We start from the raw sequence: 21234 nt of genomic DNA, 5'->3' as shown, positions 1-21234 counted from the left end.
GAGGATGCTCTACTCTTGAGTTGAAATGGGTGCACTTGGTGAATCAGTGATAGGAACGTTTATTGCCAAGATTATAAAACAAAGTTAATTAAATTTAGTGGCGTTAAAATCTACATTTACAGTGTGGGCAATCAACAAAACCTGGAACAGGCGTCAGCCTGCCAAGAAATGATTCAGATGAATCAAATGACTGGCGAATCAAATGATTCACCAAAATACCAGAGTGGGAATCCGTTAGAATCAACTGTAATTACCTGTCTAGACACTTCATGATACACAAACTGAAATTAACTTACTTTTAATGATTCGTTCAGTCGTCGAGAGCTTTTCCTTCGGCTCTTTAGTCGACATCTTCTCACAGTTCAGTCAGGATTTATTAGCCAGTAAATGAGCAAAGATATTCTCCGTGTTTGCTGGAGCCAGTCCGAGGAAGAAGAGCTCGCAGAGTGGCCAGTGACTCCAAAGGGTCCGAGAACTGAAATTGAGAGCAGCGGGCAGGTTTACACGGCTAATTTAGTCAGCACTGAACAACAGTTGGGCACACGGGTCACAGGGCAGCATAATAACATCGCCAGCAGCAGACACACCGATTTGAACGCCTGCCCTCGCTGACAGAAACCCAACCACCGATCGTCGTTGATAAACTAGTAGAATCGAGTCCGGTCTCGGTGTTTTCCTGCTGACATTGACCTATCTATCTAGCAATCAGGCTTTTCTCTTCTATCAGATATCTTGGGCTCGTAGCAACGGGAGCCAGCGACACAAGATGATTAGGGTTTGGTGCGCAATCTTGAACGTTAATCCGATTTTCCACTTTTCAGAGTCAGAATGTCAACTCGCCAGTTTAGCTAGACACTCATAAGAGAGTTCGGCATAATAATAACGTGCCGAACCGCGCTGATTTGTCTTAATAAACATATGTCCTGTCGTGTGAGAACAGCGATTGCGCGATCTACCCGCCCACTCGAGCTAACCATATGGCTAGCAGTAACTTCCAATCACACTCTCGTTCCCCAGCTCCTCAGATTAAACGCTAATCTCTAAACCTCAGACGGATTTCCTGCAATATGGCGGAGTTGTGGCTCTCGACGCGCTGGCGTAGGCGTGACGTAGCACGTAAAACTTGACACGTGCGATGCAGATGGTTAAATGGGTCGTGCTGGAGGTCCCTCGGTGTGGTCAGGGCGTAACTGAGGCGATGCTCTGCAGAGGAAAGCAGAAAAACTAGAGAGAAAGCAGTCTATAAAAGTTGGTATGATGTATATATTTTAAACTCACACTGTAGGCCTGTTGCCACCAAGGATAAACTTTTAAGGGGCACTTTTGTCAAAAATGTTCTTACAGGATACTGTATCATAGCATATTCATGTATCATGTTAATTTGTACTTTTTTCATTTTATGTGCAGCACACTTCAGGCCATGAATGGATTACAAATCATCAAATGATCATTTGCATGAGTTTGAATGTTGCTTAGGGTCAAAAGGTCATTTAAACTGGTTTCTGTAGTGATCATGGTTTTTCAAACTGGGTCAGGGAACACCTATAGGGAATGAAGGGGTGCAAAAAATATTATTATTAAAATATATTTAAATTGAGTATGTTTTAACTTTTTTTCTTATAATACATTATTTAAAATTAAATCTAACGGTTCAAACTTAACAATTGCATTAACTGCATTTTTTTCTCACTCTTTTTGTCATGTTTCTAAAAAAAATATTGTGGAAAAAGTGTTCATCTCAGATATACTATGAACTATGTGTTTTATATATTTTATTTTATATCAGAAACCGAAACAGTGTGTGTACTTATTATGATTATTTCGGTAATCTGGCAGTGCAAAAAGAAAATCCTTGAAATGTTTATCATTTAGTTTATCAGCAAGAAATGCCATTTATTCTATCAGATAAAGACTGTCATTGTCTTCTTAAGAAAAAAACAAAATGTTCTTAAGAACATATTTGAGAACTTTTCAAGAACTGCACTCAGGAACATTCTTACGAACTTCTTGGAATTTGTCTTAAGTTAGGAAATTTTTTAAGACAAATTCCAAGAAGTTCGTAAGAAAGTTCCTGAGATTTTCATGAATCTGGCCCCTGGAATGCTTTTCACCTTTTTTGGCATTCAATTTTTCCCATATAAAAAAACAAAAAACACCTTGGAAAAAAATAGTCTTTTTCCAAAAAACTTTCATGTATGCAAACTGTATAATTCTCATATTGTATTTTCAGAAAGTTTTGGAATAATTGTCCTCTCCCCAAATTTGTCACTATTGAAACAGTAATAATTTTATTAACTAATAAATAATTTAATTAGAAGGGTTATATTGATATTAAGGGTTACATATTTTAGAGGTAAATCAATAACAATTACATTTTTAACAATATTTCAAGTGTAATTTCAAAGTTAAGGATTCATTAGTTTGAATATACACTGACCCAAAAACTAACATTTTAGTTGACAATTCAGTATAGTTTATTTTTGACAAAACGTCCCTTGTTTCCGTCAGGACATCACAGTTTCTGTAGTGACAGTAATGTTTTGGTAGCGACCACATCATATTACAGAATTTTAACTTGCATACTAAAACACATACTAAAATACAAAAAAATTGCACTACTGTACTAAAATTTTATTTCCCCCAAATAAACAATTCTATTTTCCTTTTTTTGTCACTACCGAAACAATGATGACGTGACAATTTTAGATACTTTTGAACCTAACTCAAAGATGCTAATAAGCACATGGTTAGCTAGCACAGTTCTGAACAGTGGTACAGATATAAAAAAAACTAAATGTTTTGGAATAACTCCCAAAAAGTGTGCTTAATTGCAGAAAAAAAAGGTTTGACAGTGACATTCCTTAAAGTTACACACAGCTTTTTCAGACTTTTGAACACATTTATCTCAAAATGAAGGGGTCTTTCTACTCACACCATATAACTATGAGAGAGGGGGACACAGGAATATTTTCTGATCATAAATGAAGAGGTGTAATTAAAATCAGTCTTAGCCAATGGACTAAAACATTGTTTTATATAAATAAAATACTTTTTTGAACTTAAAATAAAGATAAAAAAAAAAAAATATATATATATATATAAAGCTTACTTATATTTTAAATATTATCATGGGTTTCAATAGATAATAGAAGAATCTTAGTAAACATCTAAATTTGTTGTTTGGTTGTGGGACAGCAGTTTGCACCAACTGTGGATACTGTGGATACCACTAGTTTTTCTACTTTGTGTGCACGGTGTGAATTCTCAATGTGTCTAAAAAATCAGTTTAGCTGGTAAACAATATTTCAGTACCATCAGCAACTATACACACCCAATGTTGGAGCAAACATGAACATCACATCACTGCTATTTTTCCTTTTTCCTAAAAGTATTAAAATATTCGTAAAATGGAAAGATTTACTAAGATGTTAATAAAAAAAAGAAAACACGTATCTTTGTCACAGCGGCAGCAGGAATACCAAGTCAAAATTTTGAGAGAGGAAATATGACACTACTTTTGTACTCACACTTGCATCCACTAGAGGGAGTCAAATTCTTTGTTAGGGCCTATATCAGATTTATTTTTTTCTATATATAGAGCTACACTACCGGATTTTGAACAGTAAGATTTTTAATGTTTTTAAAGAACCCTCTTCTGCTCACCAAGCCTGCATTTATTTGATCCAAAATACAGAAAAAAGCAGTAACATTGTGAAATATTTGTACTATTACGTTTTAAAATGTATTTTATTCCTGTGATCAAAGCTACATTTTAGCTAAAATTTCCACTCACATGCTCCTTCAGAAATCATTCTAATGCTGTTCAAGAAACATTTATTAATTATAATTATAATTATCAATATTTGAAACAGTTGAGTTTTTATTTTAGGATTCTTTGATGAATAAAAAGATCAGCATTTATCTGAAATAAAAAGCTTTTGTAACATTATACACTATATCATTCAAAAGCTTGAAGCCAGGATAATTATTTTCATTCTTATTGCTAATTATTACTTTTATTTAGCAAGGATGCTGTAAATTGTTCAAAAGTGATGAAAAAGACATTTATCTGAAATGGAAATCTTTTGTACCATTATAAATGTCATTCTTCTGAACTTTCTATTAATCAAAGAAACCTGAAATTTTTTTTTACTCGGCTGATTTCAACATAATAATAATAATAATAATAATAATAATAATAATAATAATAATAATATCAAATGTTCTCTGAGCAGCAAACCAGAATTTTAGAATGATTTCTGAGATCATGTGACTGGAGTAATCATGCAAAAAATTCAGAAATTACATTTTAAAATATATTATTAAATTATTATTATTAAATAGTAAAAATATAAATTTTACTGTGTTTGCTGTACTTCAAATAAATGCAGGCTTAGTGAGCATAAGAGACTTCTTTAAAAAAACATTAAAAATCATTAAAGAAAAAAAGACTGGAAGTATATATGTGACCCTGGACCACAAAACCAGTCTTAAGTCGCTGGGGTATATTTGTAGCAATAGCCAAAATACATGGTATGGGTCAAAATTATAGATTTTTCTTTTATGCCAAAAATCATTAGGAAATTAAGTAAAGATCATGTTACATGAAGATTTTTTGTAAAATTCCTACTATAAATATATCAAAATGTCATTTTTGATTAGTAATATGCATTGTTAAGAACTTAATTTGAAGAACTTTAAAGGTGATTTTCTCAGTATTTTGATTTTTTTGCACCCTCAGATTCCAGATTTTCAAATAGATGTATCTCGGCCAAATATTGTCCTATCCTAACATTTATTAGCTCTTATTTATTGAGCTTTCATATGTATACATCTCAGTTTTGTAAAATTTAACCTTATGACTGGTTTTGTGGTCCAGGGTCACATATAGTATTTTCAATCATTAAAAAGCACATAACCCTCATTCCTGAATAAAAGTCATGGAAAGGTTGAACACACTGAAAAGTAATGGGATATCATTTATTATTTTTAAAATAGAGATGTCAGTTCCATTTACCATGTCTACCACTTTGAACAGACATTACCTAGCACTTAGTCTGCATATTTTACATTAGGAAAGTACAAAACGCTATTTTATTGCTAGCAAAAGCATACAGCCAAGTTACCTTTCACAAACCTAGCGATCATTTCTAATTATACCTAAGACAAAGAACGACCGTGTTTATACACAAACAAACAAACAGTTTTCAAGCGTGGAAGCTGGTTTTTCCAGATAGTTGGCAATCCTGTCATAGTCCATGATGATTTTCACAGGCATTTAGCCGATGTCTAGACATAATGCGGCCTGATTCATGAAGAACCCAGATAATTCCATCTCTCGATCTGGTGCTCATCAGCATCAACGCAATGAAGCAGATACCCAACCCAAGTCTGACAAACAGAGTGATTGAATTCAAACATACTAACATCATCTGGGTTCAGCTCATTTAATGAATGTAGTAGCACCAGTATTTAAAGAGAGGAATTTATCCAAACAAATGTTAACGTCCTGAATCCTGAAATCGAGGCAATGTAATTATGGCTCTAACTGGTAAAACATAAACAACAGATATTTAGTTAAAGAGCACTTGGAAGGATGTACCTGTATAAACAGCATATATTTTCAAAGAGAAATTTATAGACAATAATAAACTTGCTATAGAACAGTGAAGTCCTCTTTTGAATACCCAGCGTAGGCACAAAGTGGCTATTCCAGCGGTAGACATACTTAAACTTGATTCAGGGTGAAAATAAAAGCCAAGAATAAAGGTTATACTATACACACCTGATGGTGTAGGCAAGTCAAGTTATGGGTCAAAAAAAAAAAAGTTTAACTTTTATGGCTATATTAGTTTGAATATATTAATATCAATTAAAATGTGGGGCTTATGGAAAGGAAGCACATCTCCACTGAACATCTTCACGCCAGATGGCAAAAATAAACACGAGGAGGATTACAGTGTTATGTATAAACATTAAAATGGTAAATTATGCATCAGCATCAGTTTAAGTATGCACGGTAATGACAGTACAAGCATGTAAGCTTGACAAATGTTCACAATCAAGCCTGAAATCTTTTTTCAGACACATTACCGATCATTCTCACTCCTTTCAAATTCTAGCCAATAAGCTCTTTCCGTTAGCACAAATTTGCTCGTATTTGAGACATAAGGCCCACTCCGTTGTAGCGGTACCAAATTATTTCACCGACTCAGATTTGTATTTAAATCGCCCAACCAGAACAAAACTGGATCCACTGGAAAAACAAACAGCATCTTTGTTTGAGCAAAAAATGGTTTTGTTTCTTCCCCTCAAAAAACTCAGCACAGTTCGGTCTCAGTCTCTTTGCATAGGCATTAGCTTTTCATTAAAGCAGCTTTTTCAGGTATGAAATGTCAGAAGATATTAAAGTGGTTGAACTGACATATTAGCATGAACTTGACAACTCCAACGGAAATTAAAACATCAAATCGTAGCTCTTCGTATCTGTCTGGATGGCCTTACTTTGATATCTTCATTATGTATGGAGGCCCCTGAGGCTCACATAAAACTTTTTTACTTGATCTAATGCTACTGAGAAGGGCACGACTTCATAACCAGCCATGACTGATCAAATACAAAAGTAGTCTAAAGTGCAAATTGAAGATCCTGTTGCAGATGCCCTTTTGATTGCAGAAAAGTCTTGTTAATTTTACACTTGACAAGACTTGGCGCACAATATTTTATAACATGCAGCTTGAAGGACCTATAAAAGGCTTGAATGAATGTCCAGTGTGCATTTTTTTCCATAGACCGTAATGTCCCGCTCACTGCATGATGAAGCCTGGCTGGGGTGCCATGCGTGGAGGGGGTCTCTGGGGCAGGGGTGGGGCGTACTGCTGCATGTACATGCTGGGGTATCCCTGGTTAAGAACGGGCTGCATGTTTCCGACTCTAGGGGGAATAGGGGGGTATGGAGTAGAAGTGGGAGTGAATGGAGAGGCGGGAGCGAACGGAGATGTAGGAGGGTAGGTAATGGCTGCGGTGGACTGAGCAGGAGGAGTTTGGGGGACTTTAATAGGGGGAAGAGGAGGAGCCCGCCGGGGCATCGGCATGGGGGAACCATTGACCTCTCTATGGAGAGCGGCTGGCCTGGAGGGAAGGTCCTGAGAGCGAGAGGGCTGAGGTGCAGCCGGGGCCATGTGGTGTCCCTTCAGCACCATTTCCTGGAGCTTCTCTATCTTGACTCTCCGCATGTGTGCCAGTTTCCTCTTGGTCTGATACTCGTCAATGAATGTGTCCAGGGGGGCCGCGCCATCAAGGAGCGAATCGGCCATGTTCTGATTTGGAAAAGGAAAAAAAGAGCAATAATAGCATGATCATTGAGTGAAGAGTACATTAGATGTTGAGCAAAAACAAAATTAATACAACGCACACACCAAAAATTTTAAACAGAGTGCTCATAAAAATCGAAAAATGTTGGCACAAAAATGTAATACACACTATCACATAGATGACGTTTTAAGGACGCAAGCATGAAAATGTCAGTGCATTTTGAAACACGTATGGCACAGCAACCAAAGCAACAAATTAAATTTGTATTAAGAGGTCATAAGGGTCTTTTTTTTTAAAGCTGAAAAATAAGTTTTCCATTGATGTTTGGTTTGCAAGGACAATATTTGGACGAGATACAACTATTTAAAAATCTGGAACCTGAGGGTGCAAAAAAAATCTAAATATTGAGAAAAAGTTCTTAGCAATGCATATTACTAATCAAAAATTAAGTTCTGATACATTTACATTAGGAAATTTACAAAATATCTTCATGGAACATTATCTTTACTAAATACGCTAATGATTGTTGGCATAAAAGAAAAATCAACAATTTTGACCCTTACAATGTAGGCCTATTTTTGGCTGTTGCTACAATTACACTTGCTACTTATGACTGGTTTTGTGGTCCAGGGTCACATTAGTATTTAGTATTAATTATACATTATTATAGCATTTATTAATGTTTTAAATTAACTTTTACATTAATATTTTTAGTTTTCAGCTTTAAATTATTTTTTATTTCAGTTTTAGAACATCAAATTAAACCTATTTAATTTCAGTTAGTTGCCAAGAAAACATTTCTAAACTTTTCATCTAATATTTTTATTTTATTATTATAGTTTAAACATATAACACACCTACTGAAGTTACTAATTAAACACAATAATAATTAAGAAGAACAACAACAACAACAACATTTGTTGTTTTATTATTATTTGTACACTATTATAGTATTAAGCACTATTTAACATGTGCATTTATTTGAACAATTTTAGTGCTTTATCTAAAAACTTATTTTATACCAGTCAGTTTCCAAAGCAACAATTTCAAGCTTTTACCTAATACTGATACTTATTTCCATTAGCAAAAACATTAATACTTTTATTTAAAGGGATAGTTCACCTCAAAATGACAATTCTGTCATTATTTATTTTAAAAAAAAAGACTTCATTCCACAATTTCTTAGACTTTGTGACCCTGGACCACAAAACCAGTCATAAGGTTAAATTTTACAAAACTGAGATGTATACATCACATGAAAGCTCAATAAATAAGCTTTCTAATGATATATGGTTTGTTAGGATAGGACAATATTTGGCCGAGATACATCTATTTGAATATCTGGAATCTGAGGGTGCAAAAAAATCAAAATACTGAGAAAATCACCTTTAAAGTTCTCCAAATTAAGTTCTTAACAATGCATATTACTAATCAAAAATGACATTTTGATATATTTATAGTAGGAATTTTACAAAAAATCTTCATGGAACATGATCTTTACTTAATTTCCTAATGATTTTTGGCATAAAAAAAATCAATAATTTTGACCCATACCATGTATTTTTGGCTATTGCTACAAATATACCCCAGCGACTTAAGACTGGTTTTGTGGTCCAGAGTCACATTTTTGCTTTATATCTGATGATGTCTGATAAAGAGCCTCTGTACTCGAAATGTCACCTATGTGATAGTCTGTTATTACATTTTTGTATTTTTGGAGCCCAGGTATGCTGACTTTTTTCAGTTTTTACATCAGATGTTGAACCCCCATTAGATATCTATTGCAGTTTCAAAAAGTATTGAGGCTTTGTGCTAATAAAGGTACTAGGGATGCTCATATTGACCGTTTAACCGTTAACCGACAGCAAGAATTTTAACCGATTAGTTAAAATAAATCAGTTAAACGGTTTAAAAGGTTTTTTTTCTATTCTTTTTTTTTAACGTTTGCTGCATGGTGAAAGAAATAATGCTATTTGTAAGTTATCTGTTTACTCACGCGCGTGTCGACACGTGCAGTGTGGCTGTACAGACATATTTCGCTTCACATTTAATTAGTAAACAGATGGCAAGTGGTTATTGGGTTATTAGAGAGTGAATCCGTGAGTGAATGTATTCAAATTCTGAATGAATTATAGTCTAGAAAGTGCGCAATAGGCGCTCCCGTTACAATCACTGGAAAGCTATCACTCATCCTAGAGTTCATCGCAATCTCATAAAGTTATTAAAAAGTAATAAAATAACCTTTACACTGCACAATTAATCTCTTATTTATATAATGCCAACACTTTGTTTTAATAAGAGAGTTCGCGAAAGTGTAGAAATCAGCAAAACTGAAACCGGCACTTTGGTTGGTGAGTGGATTGTAACATAGCCTCCTCTGATTGGCCACAGTGATAATCAAATCAACATACATGTCTGTGATTGGCTATTGCTGAATGCTGTAAAACATGCGCTTCTCCACACGCATATGACAGTGGATGGAAGTCCCGAACCGCAAATTGAAAGGGTTTTTGTGATGGTGTTTTTTTCGCGGATCTAAGAGTTAACAGGCAGCGGTCCTGCCTATCCGTACAGCATGTGGACATGTTAAAAACTAGGCACACTGAGGTATTGGCTGGCCTGCTATATATTTTTATGTCCGACGAGAAGAATAAGACCGGTACAGTTCTTCAAAGCGCATAAAAGGATTCAGTGTGTTTTAGTTTTGTCATCTTAATTAGGTAGTTATTTAATTTACATATTTAGTGTAGGCCTATTTATATTATTCATTTTTTTTTTCATTCAGATTTTCTCTGTTCTCAGAACCGCTGCTGATGCGTGATAATTTAAGTATATGTCAATACAGTTTTTTGTTGCTCTGTATGCTGCTGTTTGCACGTTAAAATAAAACATTTGCTTGTATTTTTAATGTATCATCACAGATACTCGTGCATTCTATTTTTATTTTAAACTAATTTATTATTCTAATTTTATCAGTTAACGGTTAATGTTCGGATAACGAGCAGCGGTTGTCGGTCAGGAAAATTAACCGAAATGAGCATCCCTAAAAGGTACCTCAGTTTCTTCCTCGATTTTGGCCCCTTCTGCTTGTAGGAGTGCAAGCAATGTGTCCAAGGGAGTGTTTCCACATCTGTCGTCTGTGAAGAAACAGAAAGAAAAGCAGAATGTGTTATAATTAAGATGTTTAAAAAAAAATGACACTTAAACCCTGCCTTCCTGTGGCTCAAGCTGTAAAAGTTGAGTTGCTTTGGATAAAAGTATTTCCCAAATGCATTACTGTATATGTAAACAAGATATTATCTGATACTGAAATAATAATGTAAGAATTTAGGAAACTTGTTCTAGTCTGAAGAGGTATTAAACATGTTAGAAACATAGGATTTAGCCGCTGTGCAACATCAAAAGCAGCAATATAAATCTGCCAACATGGTGTGCTTGCCTTAAGTAAATTTGCTAAAGCATCAACAGGGTGTGTTTCAGCTATCAGTTCAGGAGCCATGGCTTCAGATTTCACAGTACAACTGGACACACCTGTCAGAAATTCTTAGGAGGTCAACAACACTTGCGTCAGAGATGAATTTAATGTATTAATGTGTGCTTAAATTACACAACTTCTTACATAACAGCCATTCATTATCAAGAGAAAAATGTGTAAAGTTATACACGTAGCAGACACAGCTCAAAATGAGGAAAACAAATTTGAGACCAAAGAGAGATTACAAACTACAAACTAATATTGTATACACATAATAGATTACGTATATAAATACATAAAAGTAGTAAATCTGCAGAATAAAAGAAAAGAATCAATAAAATCTTTGATACAATCATTCAGTACCTAAGGCCACTTTCCTCTATATGCCATCCCATATATTTAGTCTAGCTCCTTTCACCGATTTACATTTATTTACATAAATTTTCCTGTGAGAGGAAACTTACAAAAGTGTCATTGTGTATTGTTGTTGTTGTTGTATTAGACAACCATAATTCTACATGTCACCCAACCACTTAAAGGGTTAGTTCACCCAAAAATAAAACTTCTGTTATTAATTACTCACCCTCATGTTGTTCCAAACCCGTATGACTTCCATTCATCTTCAAATAGCTTAATTTGTGTTCCGACGATAAACAAAGGTCTTATTGGTTTGGAACGACATGAGAGTGAGTAATTAATGACAGAATTTTCATTTTTGGGTGAACTATTCCTTTAACAGGCTGCTCTTGCCATGTTTACCACATTACTCTCAATCTACAACACTGGACCCTGCTCAGTAATGCTGTGTGTTTCTTGACAAGTCAGATCAAATTAAACACTGTAAGCTGTCATTTACAGTTTATCATTGCAATTCTCAATTGCAGATGCTAGGGCTGGGCGGTATACCTTTTCATACCGAATACCGGTGTTTTTTTTTTAATGATATTCATTTTTCATATACCCCAATACTGGCGAGTGTGTGCGTACAAAGCGCTGGGAACACGTATGTTGACGCAAACAGAAACCGCAGCTTGCACGTGCTTGTCTGAAGCAACACATCTGAGGTGTGGACGTATTTCAGTATATCTGAGAAAGACCCAGGGTTAGCGATTTGCAAAACTTGTAATGCCGAAATTTCAAGAGGGGGTGTGTCTGCAGTGATGAGAGCAGAGATCGGCGCATTGTGCGCAGACAGATGTAGCTTTCAGTGAGAGAAAAACAATGGCTTTACGTTGGTGTTACGTCGCAATATTTTAAATATATGTCTTTTCTATATACTGTATTTTTATTAATATTTATGTTTTAAAGCCAATGGATATCACACAAGCAACGTGGAAACTGATCAATATGTTAAAGTGAAAGTAAAAACTGACTTTCAGCATCTGATGTGCATTCTTTCAGACAATGAGAGACGATTATACTTCATATGCTGATATTTATTTAGTCCCTTAATATTTTTCTTGTGCCCCGAACATGGTGGGAAAAAAAATAAAAAAGAAACGTATTTTGTGTAAGGTTTGTTTTTGAAAGTCTTAAATAAACAGGGTTTCTGCAGATATGAACAAGTGAAATTTAAGACTTTTTAAGACCTTTTTAATACCACCTTATATGAAATTTAAGACCTAAGCCTGTAATGGAAATAGATATTATATTACATGCATATGTGATATTTAATGTGTTTAATGTAAAAAGTAAACAAAATTTCATGGCTGTCATAAATTAAATTTATTACTACGATATACAGTGAACTTTCCATATCAGCAGATACTATTCCACACAAAATATCCCCATAAAAGTACCACTAGAAATATCTGATTTAAAAAAAAAAAATTCTGAAGCGATTTTTTTTTTTTTACTTTTGAAATGTATGCGTACCTTTGAAATTTATTTCATGAATTTATCAATAAATTCTAAATGGCTGTTAGCAGTGAGATTACATAATTTACACTGCAAAATTAAAAGTGAGATTAATGTTTTAAATACATTTATTGATTTATAAATATATATATTATAAATGTTATATAAATACTGCGATTCTGTCTGAAGACGCAGAAACTTCCACAGAGGGAGAAAAAAAATCTACAGTTGTTAGCAACTGGCCTTAGCCAAGCCCTATATTCAGTTTTTCCAAGCCCAGTTTCGCTAAACTTGCACTTCCTCATAGCTAAAAAGTTAAATCCATTTGACTTCTGCGGTACAATCCGAGAGAGACTCGCGCCAATAACAGAAAGCTGATTGGCTATTGCATGCTGGTCTCATTTGTAGTTTAAATTCAGCAAATTATATTTGGAATAGTGAAATAAAGAACTACAACACCACGGAAACAACAGAAAGAGAATTTAAATGAGCATTAGAGGTAGCGTTACATGGACATCGGAAAAATAAGACCTGTGTAAAATTATTTAAGACCTAGAACAGCGAATTTAAGACTTTTTAAGGCCTAAAATTTTGATTTTTAAATTTTAGACTTTTTAAGACTTTTTAAGACCCCGCGGAAACCCTGAATAAAGCTCTTAATTTTCATTGATGACTGCAGTGTTATTAGGGGGTTATGAAAGTCATAATTATGATTTCAGGTGGTCTTAAATGTGGGGACTGAAAGACAAGAATTGCGATGAAACTTCAAAAGGCTATCCATTGAATAAATATGAGCGCTGCACGTTTCACAATCATTTTTTGCGCTACTTTGTATACTACCATTCTGACAGCGCCTCCTGCTGGAAGAGAAACGCGTAGACTTGTAAATGTGAACTTGTGAAGAATGCACAATAAAGTGTTGTGTATTTTGACTGCAAATCATGAATTCTGATTTCTTCACCTCATTACAATTATGAGTGCCACTGTCACTTCTTTGTGAACAGCAGCATTTTGTGAGACCAATCAAACCTGGGTTAATACTAGTCCGGTCAATGTAAGCCAATATACTGCAGTAATTATTCTCTAATTTATTAGGAAATGTGGTTAACACCTAGTCATGCATGAAAAAAAAAATACTGTCATATACCGTGATACCGTATAATTTTGAAAAATACAGTGATATAAATTTTTGGTCATACCGCCCAGCTCTAGCAGACACTGAAAAAAAAACATGTTTTTTGTTTCCCTGGTAACAGTTCAGAAGCTCTGTAATTAAATACATTAGCCAGCATATGCTGCAAATGAGTGATGCAACAAAGCCTGAATGTTCTCATTAGAATCAATGAGACTTATGTCTTTTTTCTGTCCTCTTTTGACTGACAGACTGTGACTGACTTATTTACCCTTCGCAAACAGCTTGATTGACAAGCAATTTGACCAATCATAACGCTGAATTCGCAATTGTGTCCAACAAACAAATCAGACAAGGGAGTAGATTAACTTCAGCGGACTTAAACTTGAAACATTTCGTGTATTGACATCTTTCCGTGGTTGAAATAAAATACATTCTGATGTCCAGTCATGGTATTTCTGTGCTTTAAGTAAATGAAGAAAAGACGATCTGTTCACATCTCATCTGATTTAATAAGGCAATACAGTGATCTGTCACGACTCATTACACAGCCACAAGCTTTTTAATGAGCTGAGAGCTTGTTTCATACCAGAAGTAACCAGCTCTTGTCTGTTGGCATGTTGTCAGTGTTCTGTTTGCTTCATGATGTATTTTTCACTGCATTAGAACGTGATGTGTGGTGTGAGAGCAGCATTGTTTGTCGGACATAGCAACAGTAACTAAGGAGGGCGGGTTTTTGAGAGGGTCAATTGCTTGTTCTTTAACAGTCAGCTGATACTGATTATTGGCTGATATACTGCTAATTTAAACTGACCCCAGATCAGCCCAAAACAACTTCTACTTCTATTCACCCCGTTTAGCCATGTCCATTTTTAGCACTGCACTCTTACGTGTTTTGTATTTGTTAACTGTGGATTACATTTAAATTTTTAGGTTACAGCTTGTTAATATTAAAAGACATGAAATTCTAAGCTGTGATAGCTTATATTATCTAATATCGAATAATATATAACCCCCGTCCTTTTTTGGTTTGAGATGTGAAAATCTTCTCACATAAGCTGTAATGTGATGTGTGAATAATACAAAATGATGGCTTTGTGGTAATACATAATTAGATATTTGTAATGATTTTGTGTTGTCTCTTGGAGTTTCATACGCAAAAATACACATCAGAATGTCCACAGAAGGTAAGATCTTATCCATTCATTAATGAACTGCTCATATCCTTCTTCTACTGACATCTATCATGACGCCTGCTTCAAACATTACAATACTCATGGTAACTTTTGTTAAAGGGGTCATGAACGGTCATGAACTAAGAAATCAAAAAGTCCTTGATTTTTTGACATATAAGCTGTCAATGTGCTATAAAAACATCCTATAAGTTTCAGAACTCAAAACTTTCTTATTAGTCTAAATACAGCTTATATTAAAGAGATAGTTGACCCAAAAATGAAAATTTGATGTTCATCTTTTTACCCCCAGTGCATCCAAGAAGTAGGTGACTTTGTTTCTTTAGTAGAAAATAAATGGTGCAGTCTGTTAGTCATTTAATGGCAGTGGATGGGCAGTAAAAGTAAAAAAAAAAAAAAAAAAAAAGTGCTCTTCATCCGGCTCGCTACATGTGTACGCGCTCTGGCGTAGTATATGCAAACACCAGAAGCGATCTGTTGCATGTATACAACAATCAATGTTTACACAGTGCACAGAGATTGTGGGTATAGCGGCTATTCAAAATGGTAATTACTTGCGCTTATCCTGATTGTTCAAACCGATTTAAAGCTAAAAGATTACGTTTCCTTGTGCGAACTCATCCAGGACTGTTGACTTTTCACCGATTTCCCCTTCCAGCGTTTGCGTATACACGCTGGATGCTGAGCTGAGTTGGACATTGCTGTGTGTCAAAATTAGTGGTGGGCATAGATTATTTTTTTTAATCTAGATTAATCTCACTGTAATCTTGGAATTAATCTAGATTAAAATGGCTAATTTAAATCCTGCCGAAGGCATTTAGAATATGTGTGTTACCCAAATAATGACTAAAAGTAAGTCTTTGAGAATGGGTTTCTCAAGCCAGGTGGCGCATTAGACCAGGGGCTCATCTCCGGTTTCCAAAATGCATCACAAACTGCTTGACAGTTGCATTTACAACTCGATTAACTATACAAACCTGTGTAACCAACTATTCCTACACTGCATGTACTTCTGCGTAAAAGGCTGCGCGACGTGCGCGTTGCAGTTAAATACACAGACGCGCATGGACATGGATATCTGCGTGCACAGTCTTCGGTTAAACTGCGTTGCTTTTAGAACCCCAAACTGCTTTTGCTTTTAGCTCCCAATTCAGTTGTTGCATATAGTTTAATGTCTTTATTTCGGGATTATCAAAGTAAATTATAACTCAAATATGAGATTTAACTGGGGCACAGCAGATTTTCACTGGGGCACGTGCCCCAGTAAAAAGGGTCTAGCAACGCCCCTGCCCTGAAGCAAACCCGGCGGCTTCATAGCTGCATCCATGTTAGCATGTCTCGTTTGATGTGGTAATTTCACAGTAGGCATACACACAGGTTGAAGACTCGTTCTCGCCCCCTACAGTGCAATTCGGCTAGGTATACATCCGCGCTAAAATATCAAGGTGAAAGTCATCATAGCTTGCGTAGTATAGACCCAGCTCCCAACCCAACTTTGAGAGTAGATTAACGGCGATATTTTTTTAATCGCCCTATAAGAGTCTCACGTTAACGCCGATAACGGCCCACCACTAATCAAAATGTAAAAATATATATATATATATTTTTAAAATCTTTGTTATTAAAAAAAAATAAGAACAAGGCTACATGTTACAAATACACATACCTAATTTTAATGGTAACACTTTACAATAAGGTTCATTAGTTAATGTATTAGTTAACATGAACTAATGAACTGCACTTATACAGCATTTATTAAAGGAACACTCCACTTTTTTTGGAAATAGGCTCATTCTCCAACTCCCCCCGAGTTAATAAGTTGATTTTTACCGTTTTGAAATCCATTCAGCCGTTCTCCTGTTCTGGTGATATCACTTTTAGCATAGATTAGCATAGATCATTGAATCCTATTAGACCAATAGCATCGCGTTCAAAAATGACCAACGAGTTTCCATATTTGTTGTGTTTAAAACTTGACTCTTCTGTAGTTATATCGTGTACTAAGACCGGTGGAAATGCAAAGCTGCGAGTTTCTAGGCTGATAAGATTAGGAACTACACTTCCATTCCGGCGTAATAGCCAAGGAAGTTTGCTACCGTAATAAGGCCGAAGCAGGTGGAGTATTATCAGAAATGAGTTCCCAGCTAGTTTAGCATTTGCACATGTGCTGCGTGGTATTACTGCTCCTGCTTCAGCCTTATTACGGCAGCAAACTTCCTTGACTATTACGCCGGAATGGGAGTGTAGTTCCTAATCTTATCAGCCTAGAAAATTGAAGCTTTGCATTTCCACCGGTCTTAGTACACAATATAACTACAGAAGAGTCAAGTTTTAAACAGGACAAATATCGAAACTCGTTGGTCATTTTTGAATGTGATGCTATTGGTCTAATAGGATTCAATGATCTATGCTAAGCTATGCTAAAAGTGATATTGCCAGAACAGGAGAATGGCTGAATGGATTTCAAAACGATAAAACTCAACTTATTAACTCAGGGGGAGTTGGAGAATGAGCCTATTTCCAAAAAAAGTGGAGTGTTCCTTTAACAAAGAATGAAGCATATTTGAAGAGCATGTTAAATTCGTGCGACTGAGTTCATTTTTTCATTTTTATTGTGTTTTTCTTCTTTTGCAGTGGCATATTTTTGATCGTTTCTTGAAAAGTTACGTTCAGTTTTATAAAGTTACGTTCATTATTATTGGCACAAAAAAAATCCCATAGTATACCACTTGCATAAACACCGCACCCGTAGGTGCTGGCAGAGTGGTTTCGCGGGCTAGTCACGTCAGAACTCGGAACTGGGAGTACATAGATCTAGTACGAGTTCACCAGTGGGAAGTCACGGGTTTGACTGCAGTTCGGGTGCACTTTCACGGGTAGAAGGTTGGAAAAACACGAGTCACGGGTTGCATGGAACGCGGCATTAAATATATTATTAAATAGGACAAATACCGAAACTCGTTGGTCATTTTTGAACGTGATGCTATTGGTCTAATAGGATTCAATGATCTATGCTAAGCTATGCTAAAAGTGATATCGCCAGAACAGGAGAACGGCTGAATGAATTTCAAAACGGTAAAAATCAACTTATTAACTCGGGGGGAGTTGGAGAATGAGCCTATTTCCAAAAAAAGTGGAGTGTTCCTTTAATCTTTGTTAATGTTAATTTCAACATTTATTAATACGTTATTAAAATCTTGTTAACATTAGTTAATGCAGTGTGAACTAACATGAACAAACAATGAACAACTGTATTTTCGTTAACTAACGTTACTAAAGATTAGTAAATACAGTAACAAATGTTTTGCTCAGGGTTAGTTCATGTTAGTTAATACATTAGTTAATGTTTAACTAATGAACCTTATTGTAAAGTGTTACCATTTTAATTTTCAGGTACAGTAGGTGTATTTAGCAACAGCATTCAAGAAATTGAATATAAAAATAAAACACTGACTCTTATTAAAGCAACTGTATTAAAGTTTTTCTTTGTGTTTTGTGTTATTAGCCTACCATCACCCAAAAATTACAATTCTGTCATCGTTTACTCACTCTTGATTTTTTTTTTAACATAAAACGTGTTGAACATAAAACTTATTTTGAAAAATGTGGGTAACCAAACATTTGCTGCAGTTACTTCCAGTATTTTCCCAACTATCAAAGTCAGTGGGGACCTACTGTTATCCACATTCTTCAAAATGTATGCTTTTGTGTTTAGCACAAGAACAAAAATCAATATAGGTTTAGGACAACAAGTGAGTGAGTAATGTTTTTGGTGAACTGTCCCTTTAATGACAATCGGCATCATGTTTAGTTCGGTCGCTTTATGAGCTGCACGCATCTAATATCTAAAGGCACGCATTAGGGATGCTCATTTCGGTTAATTTTCCTGACCGACAACCGCTGCTCGTTATCCGAACATGGTAACACTTTACAATAAGGTTCATTAGTTAACATTAGTTAACCACATTAGTTAACATGAACTAATAATGAACTGCACTTATACAGCATTTATTAATCTTTGTTAATGTTAATTTCAACATTTACTAATACATTATTAAAATCTTGTTAACATTAGTTAATGCAGCGTGAACTAACATGAACAAACAATGAACAACTGTATTTCCGTTAACTAACGTTAATGAAGATTAGTAAATACAGTAACTAATGTATTGCTCATGGTTAGTTCATGTTAGTTAATACATTAACTAATGTTTAACTAATGAACCTTATTGTAAAGTGTTACCCCGAACATTAACCGTTAACTGATAAAATTAGAATAATAAATTAGTTTAAAATAAAAATAGAATGCACGACTATCTGTGATGATACATTAAAAATACAAGCAAATGTTTTATTTTAACGTGCAAACAGCAGCATACAGAGCAACAACAAAAAACTGTATTGACATATACTTAAATTATCACGCATCAGCAGCGGTTCTGAGAACAGAGAAAATCTGAATGAAAAAAAAAATGAATAATATAAATAGGCCTACACAGGGCTCTAGACTAACTTTTTGCACTGGTTGCACTGGTGCGCCTAACTTTTTTTCTTAGGTGCACCAGCACAAAAGTTAGGTGCACCCAAATTTTCAACCGCATCACATTTTACACCGTAGTTTTTTAACTTTTTTATTTAATTTATTTTTTAATCCCTGTCCATATAGGCAATATTGACTTGTAAATGATTAACTAACAATCTGGTCAATATAAAGTTCTTTATTTGAAGCATATTTTTTTCCCCAGTACTACCCTACTTTGTGTAATAACGAAAACATTTCAGTGAAAAAATAAGTCCAAAACTCTCTATTTTAACATTTTGAACAATAGGGCTCTACAATTTTTTTTTTTTTTTTGAAATTCTTGTTTTAATTTTTCTCATAATCAAATGAAAGCATAAACATTTATTTATTTTTAATCAAATGAAAAATAAACCTTTTTAATTTTTGGCAAACATATATATGATTTATAAATAGGAATATATAAACACCTACATTATACTGTACAAAAGTAATACATGACTAATATTGTTCTGTTTCATGTTAAACCGTACTTTTATTTTGACAGATTGCCGTGAAGTTTATGTGTGCACAGTATGGTATGATGCTTTCTCAAATGAAACGGTAAAAGTGACACAGTAGATTTGGAGATTGAGTTTATCTGTTCATGTGAGATGCAAATGCCAAAAATTAGCGGGAGCGTCACGCGTGCTTCAGTAGCCTATACGCGTGTAGTTAAAAAAAAAAATACACGTCTCCACCATTAATACATAGAGGCAAACGGAACATGCAGGATTCATTTTAAACGGTCTTTTTGCCTTTCAGTTTTCATAGACACTAGTCCATATCGCGATTTGAATTAAGTGACAGGCCAACTTTTGATTTATCAATCCAGAAATCAACGTATTACGTGGCATTCCGCGCCATAGTAAATTCGGTTTTTATGAATGGAGTCCGCGATCCAGTCCGTGTTTTTGCGGAGGAGGCATTGTAAACGCTTGACAATGTAGAGACATCCTGACTGCATCACATGCATTTTCAAACGTACACACATGTACAGGAATATCTGGACCACGGCCAATCAGAGGGGGGGCGGGATCCGTCCTTCATCTCTGATTGGTTTAGACCACGATATGGGCCTAAGTGTGTCTGTTGTTGTTCCCCCTCGAACGGCTGGTCGCACCGGTGCAACCTTTGATTTTTTTTAGTCGCACCATTGAGAAATTAGGTCGCACGTGCGACCAAATTGGTCGCACTCTAGAGCCCTGCTACACTAAATATGTATAAATTAAATAACTACCTAATTAAGATGACAAAACTAAAACACACTGAATCCTTTTATGCGCTTTGAAGAACTGTACCGGTCTTATTCTTCTCGTCGGACATAAAAATATATAGCAGGCCAGCCAATACCTCAGTGTGCCTAGTTTTTAACATGTCCACATGCTGTACGGATAGGCAGGACCGCTGCCTGTTAACTCTTAGATCCGCGAAAAAAACACCATCACAAAAACCCTTTCAATTTGCGGTTCGGGACTTCCATCCACTGTCATATGCGTGTGGAGAAGCGCATGTTTTACAGCATTCAGCAATAGCCAATCACAGACATGTATGTTGATTTGATTATCACTGTGGCCAATCAGAGGAGGCTATGTTACAATCCACTCACCAACCAAAGTGCCGGTTTCAGTTTTGCTGATTTCTACACTTTCGCGAACTCTCTTATTAAAACAAAGTGTTGGCATTATATAAATAAGAGATTAAT

General features: G+C 35.2%; 2 protein-coding genes across 3 annotated transcripts in view; both read right to left on the bottom strand.

Moving 5' to 3' along the window:
- ppp3cca (protein phosphatase 3, catalytic subunit, gamma isozyme, a) overlaps positions 1-1060 on the bottom strand; it is a 103921-nt gene extending 102861 nt beyond the window's left edge. The window contains exon 1 of one of the 2 annotated variants that reach the window (XM_073840500.1): positions 297-1060. In XM_073840500.1, coding sequence (XP_073696601.1) covers positions 297-351 — 55 coding nt within the window. In that variant the 5' untranslated portion in view covers positions 352-1060. The remainder of the gene's footprint in view (positions 1-296) is intronic. The other variant, XM_073840499.1, reaches the window with a different exon arrangement.
- A 3906-nt stretch (positions 1061-4966) lies between these two features.
- Positions 4967-21234, bottom strand: part of vps37ba (VPS37B subunit of ESCRT-I a) — a 31979-nt gene continuing 15711 nt past the window's right edge. The window contains exons 3-4 of the mRNA XM_073840696.1: positions 10369-10451; positions 4967-7319 (exon numbers count right to left, since the gene is read on the bottom strand). Of these exons, the coding sequence (XP_073696797.1) occupies positions 6807-7319; positions 10369-10451 (596 nt within the window). The 3' untranslated portion in view covers positions 4967-6806. The remainder of the gene's footprint in view (positions 7320-10368; positions 10452-21234) is intronic.

This window comes from Garra rufa, chromosome 5 (genome assembly GCF_049309525.1).
Source record: "Garra rufa chromosome 5, GarRuf1.0, whole genome shotgun sequence".
Taxonomy (NCBI): Eukaryota; Metazoa; Chordata; class Actinopteri; order Cypriniformes; family Cyprinidae; genus Garra; species Garra rufa.
The sequence above is the reverse complement of the archived record's forward strand: the minus strand, read 5'-3'. Positions and strand labels throughout refer to the sequence as shown.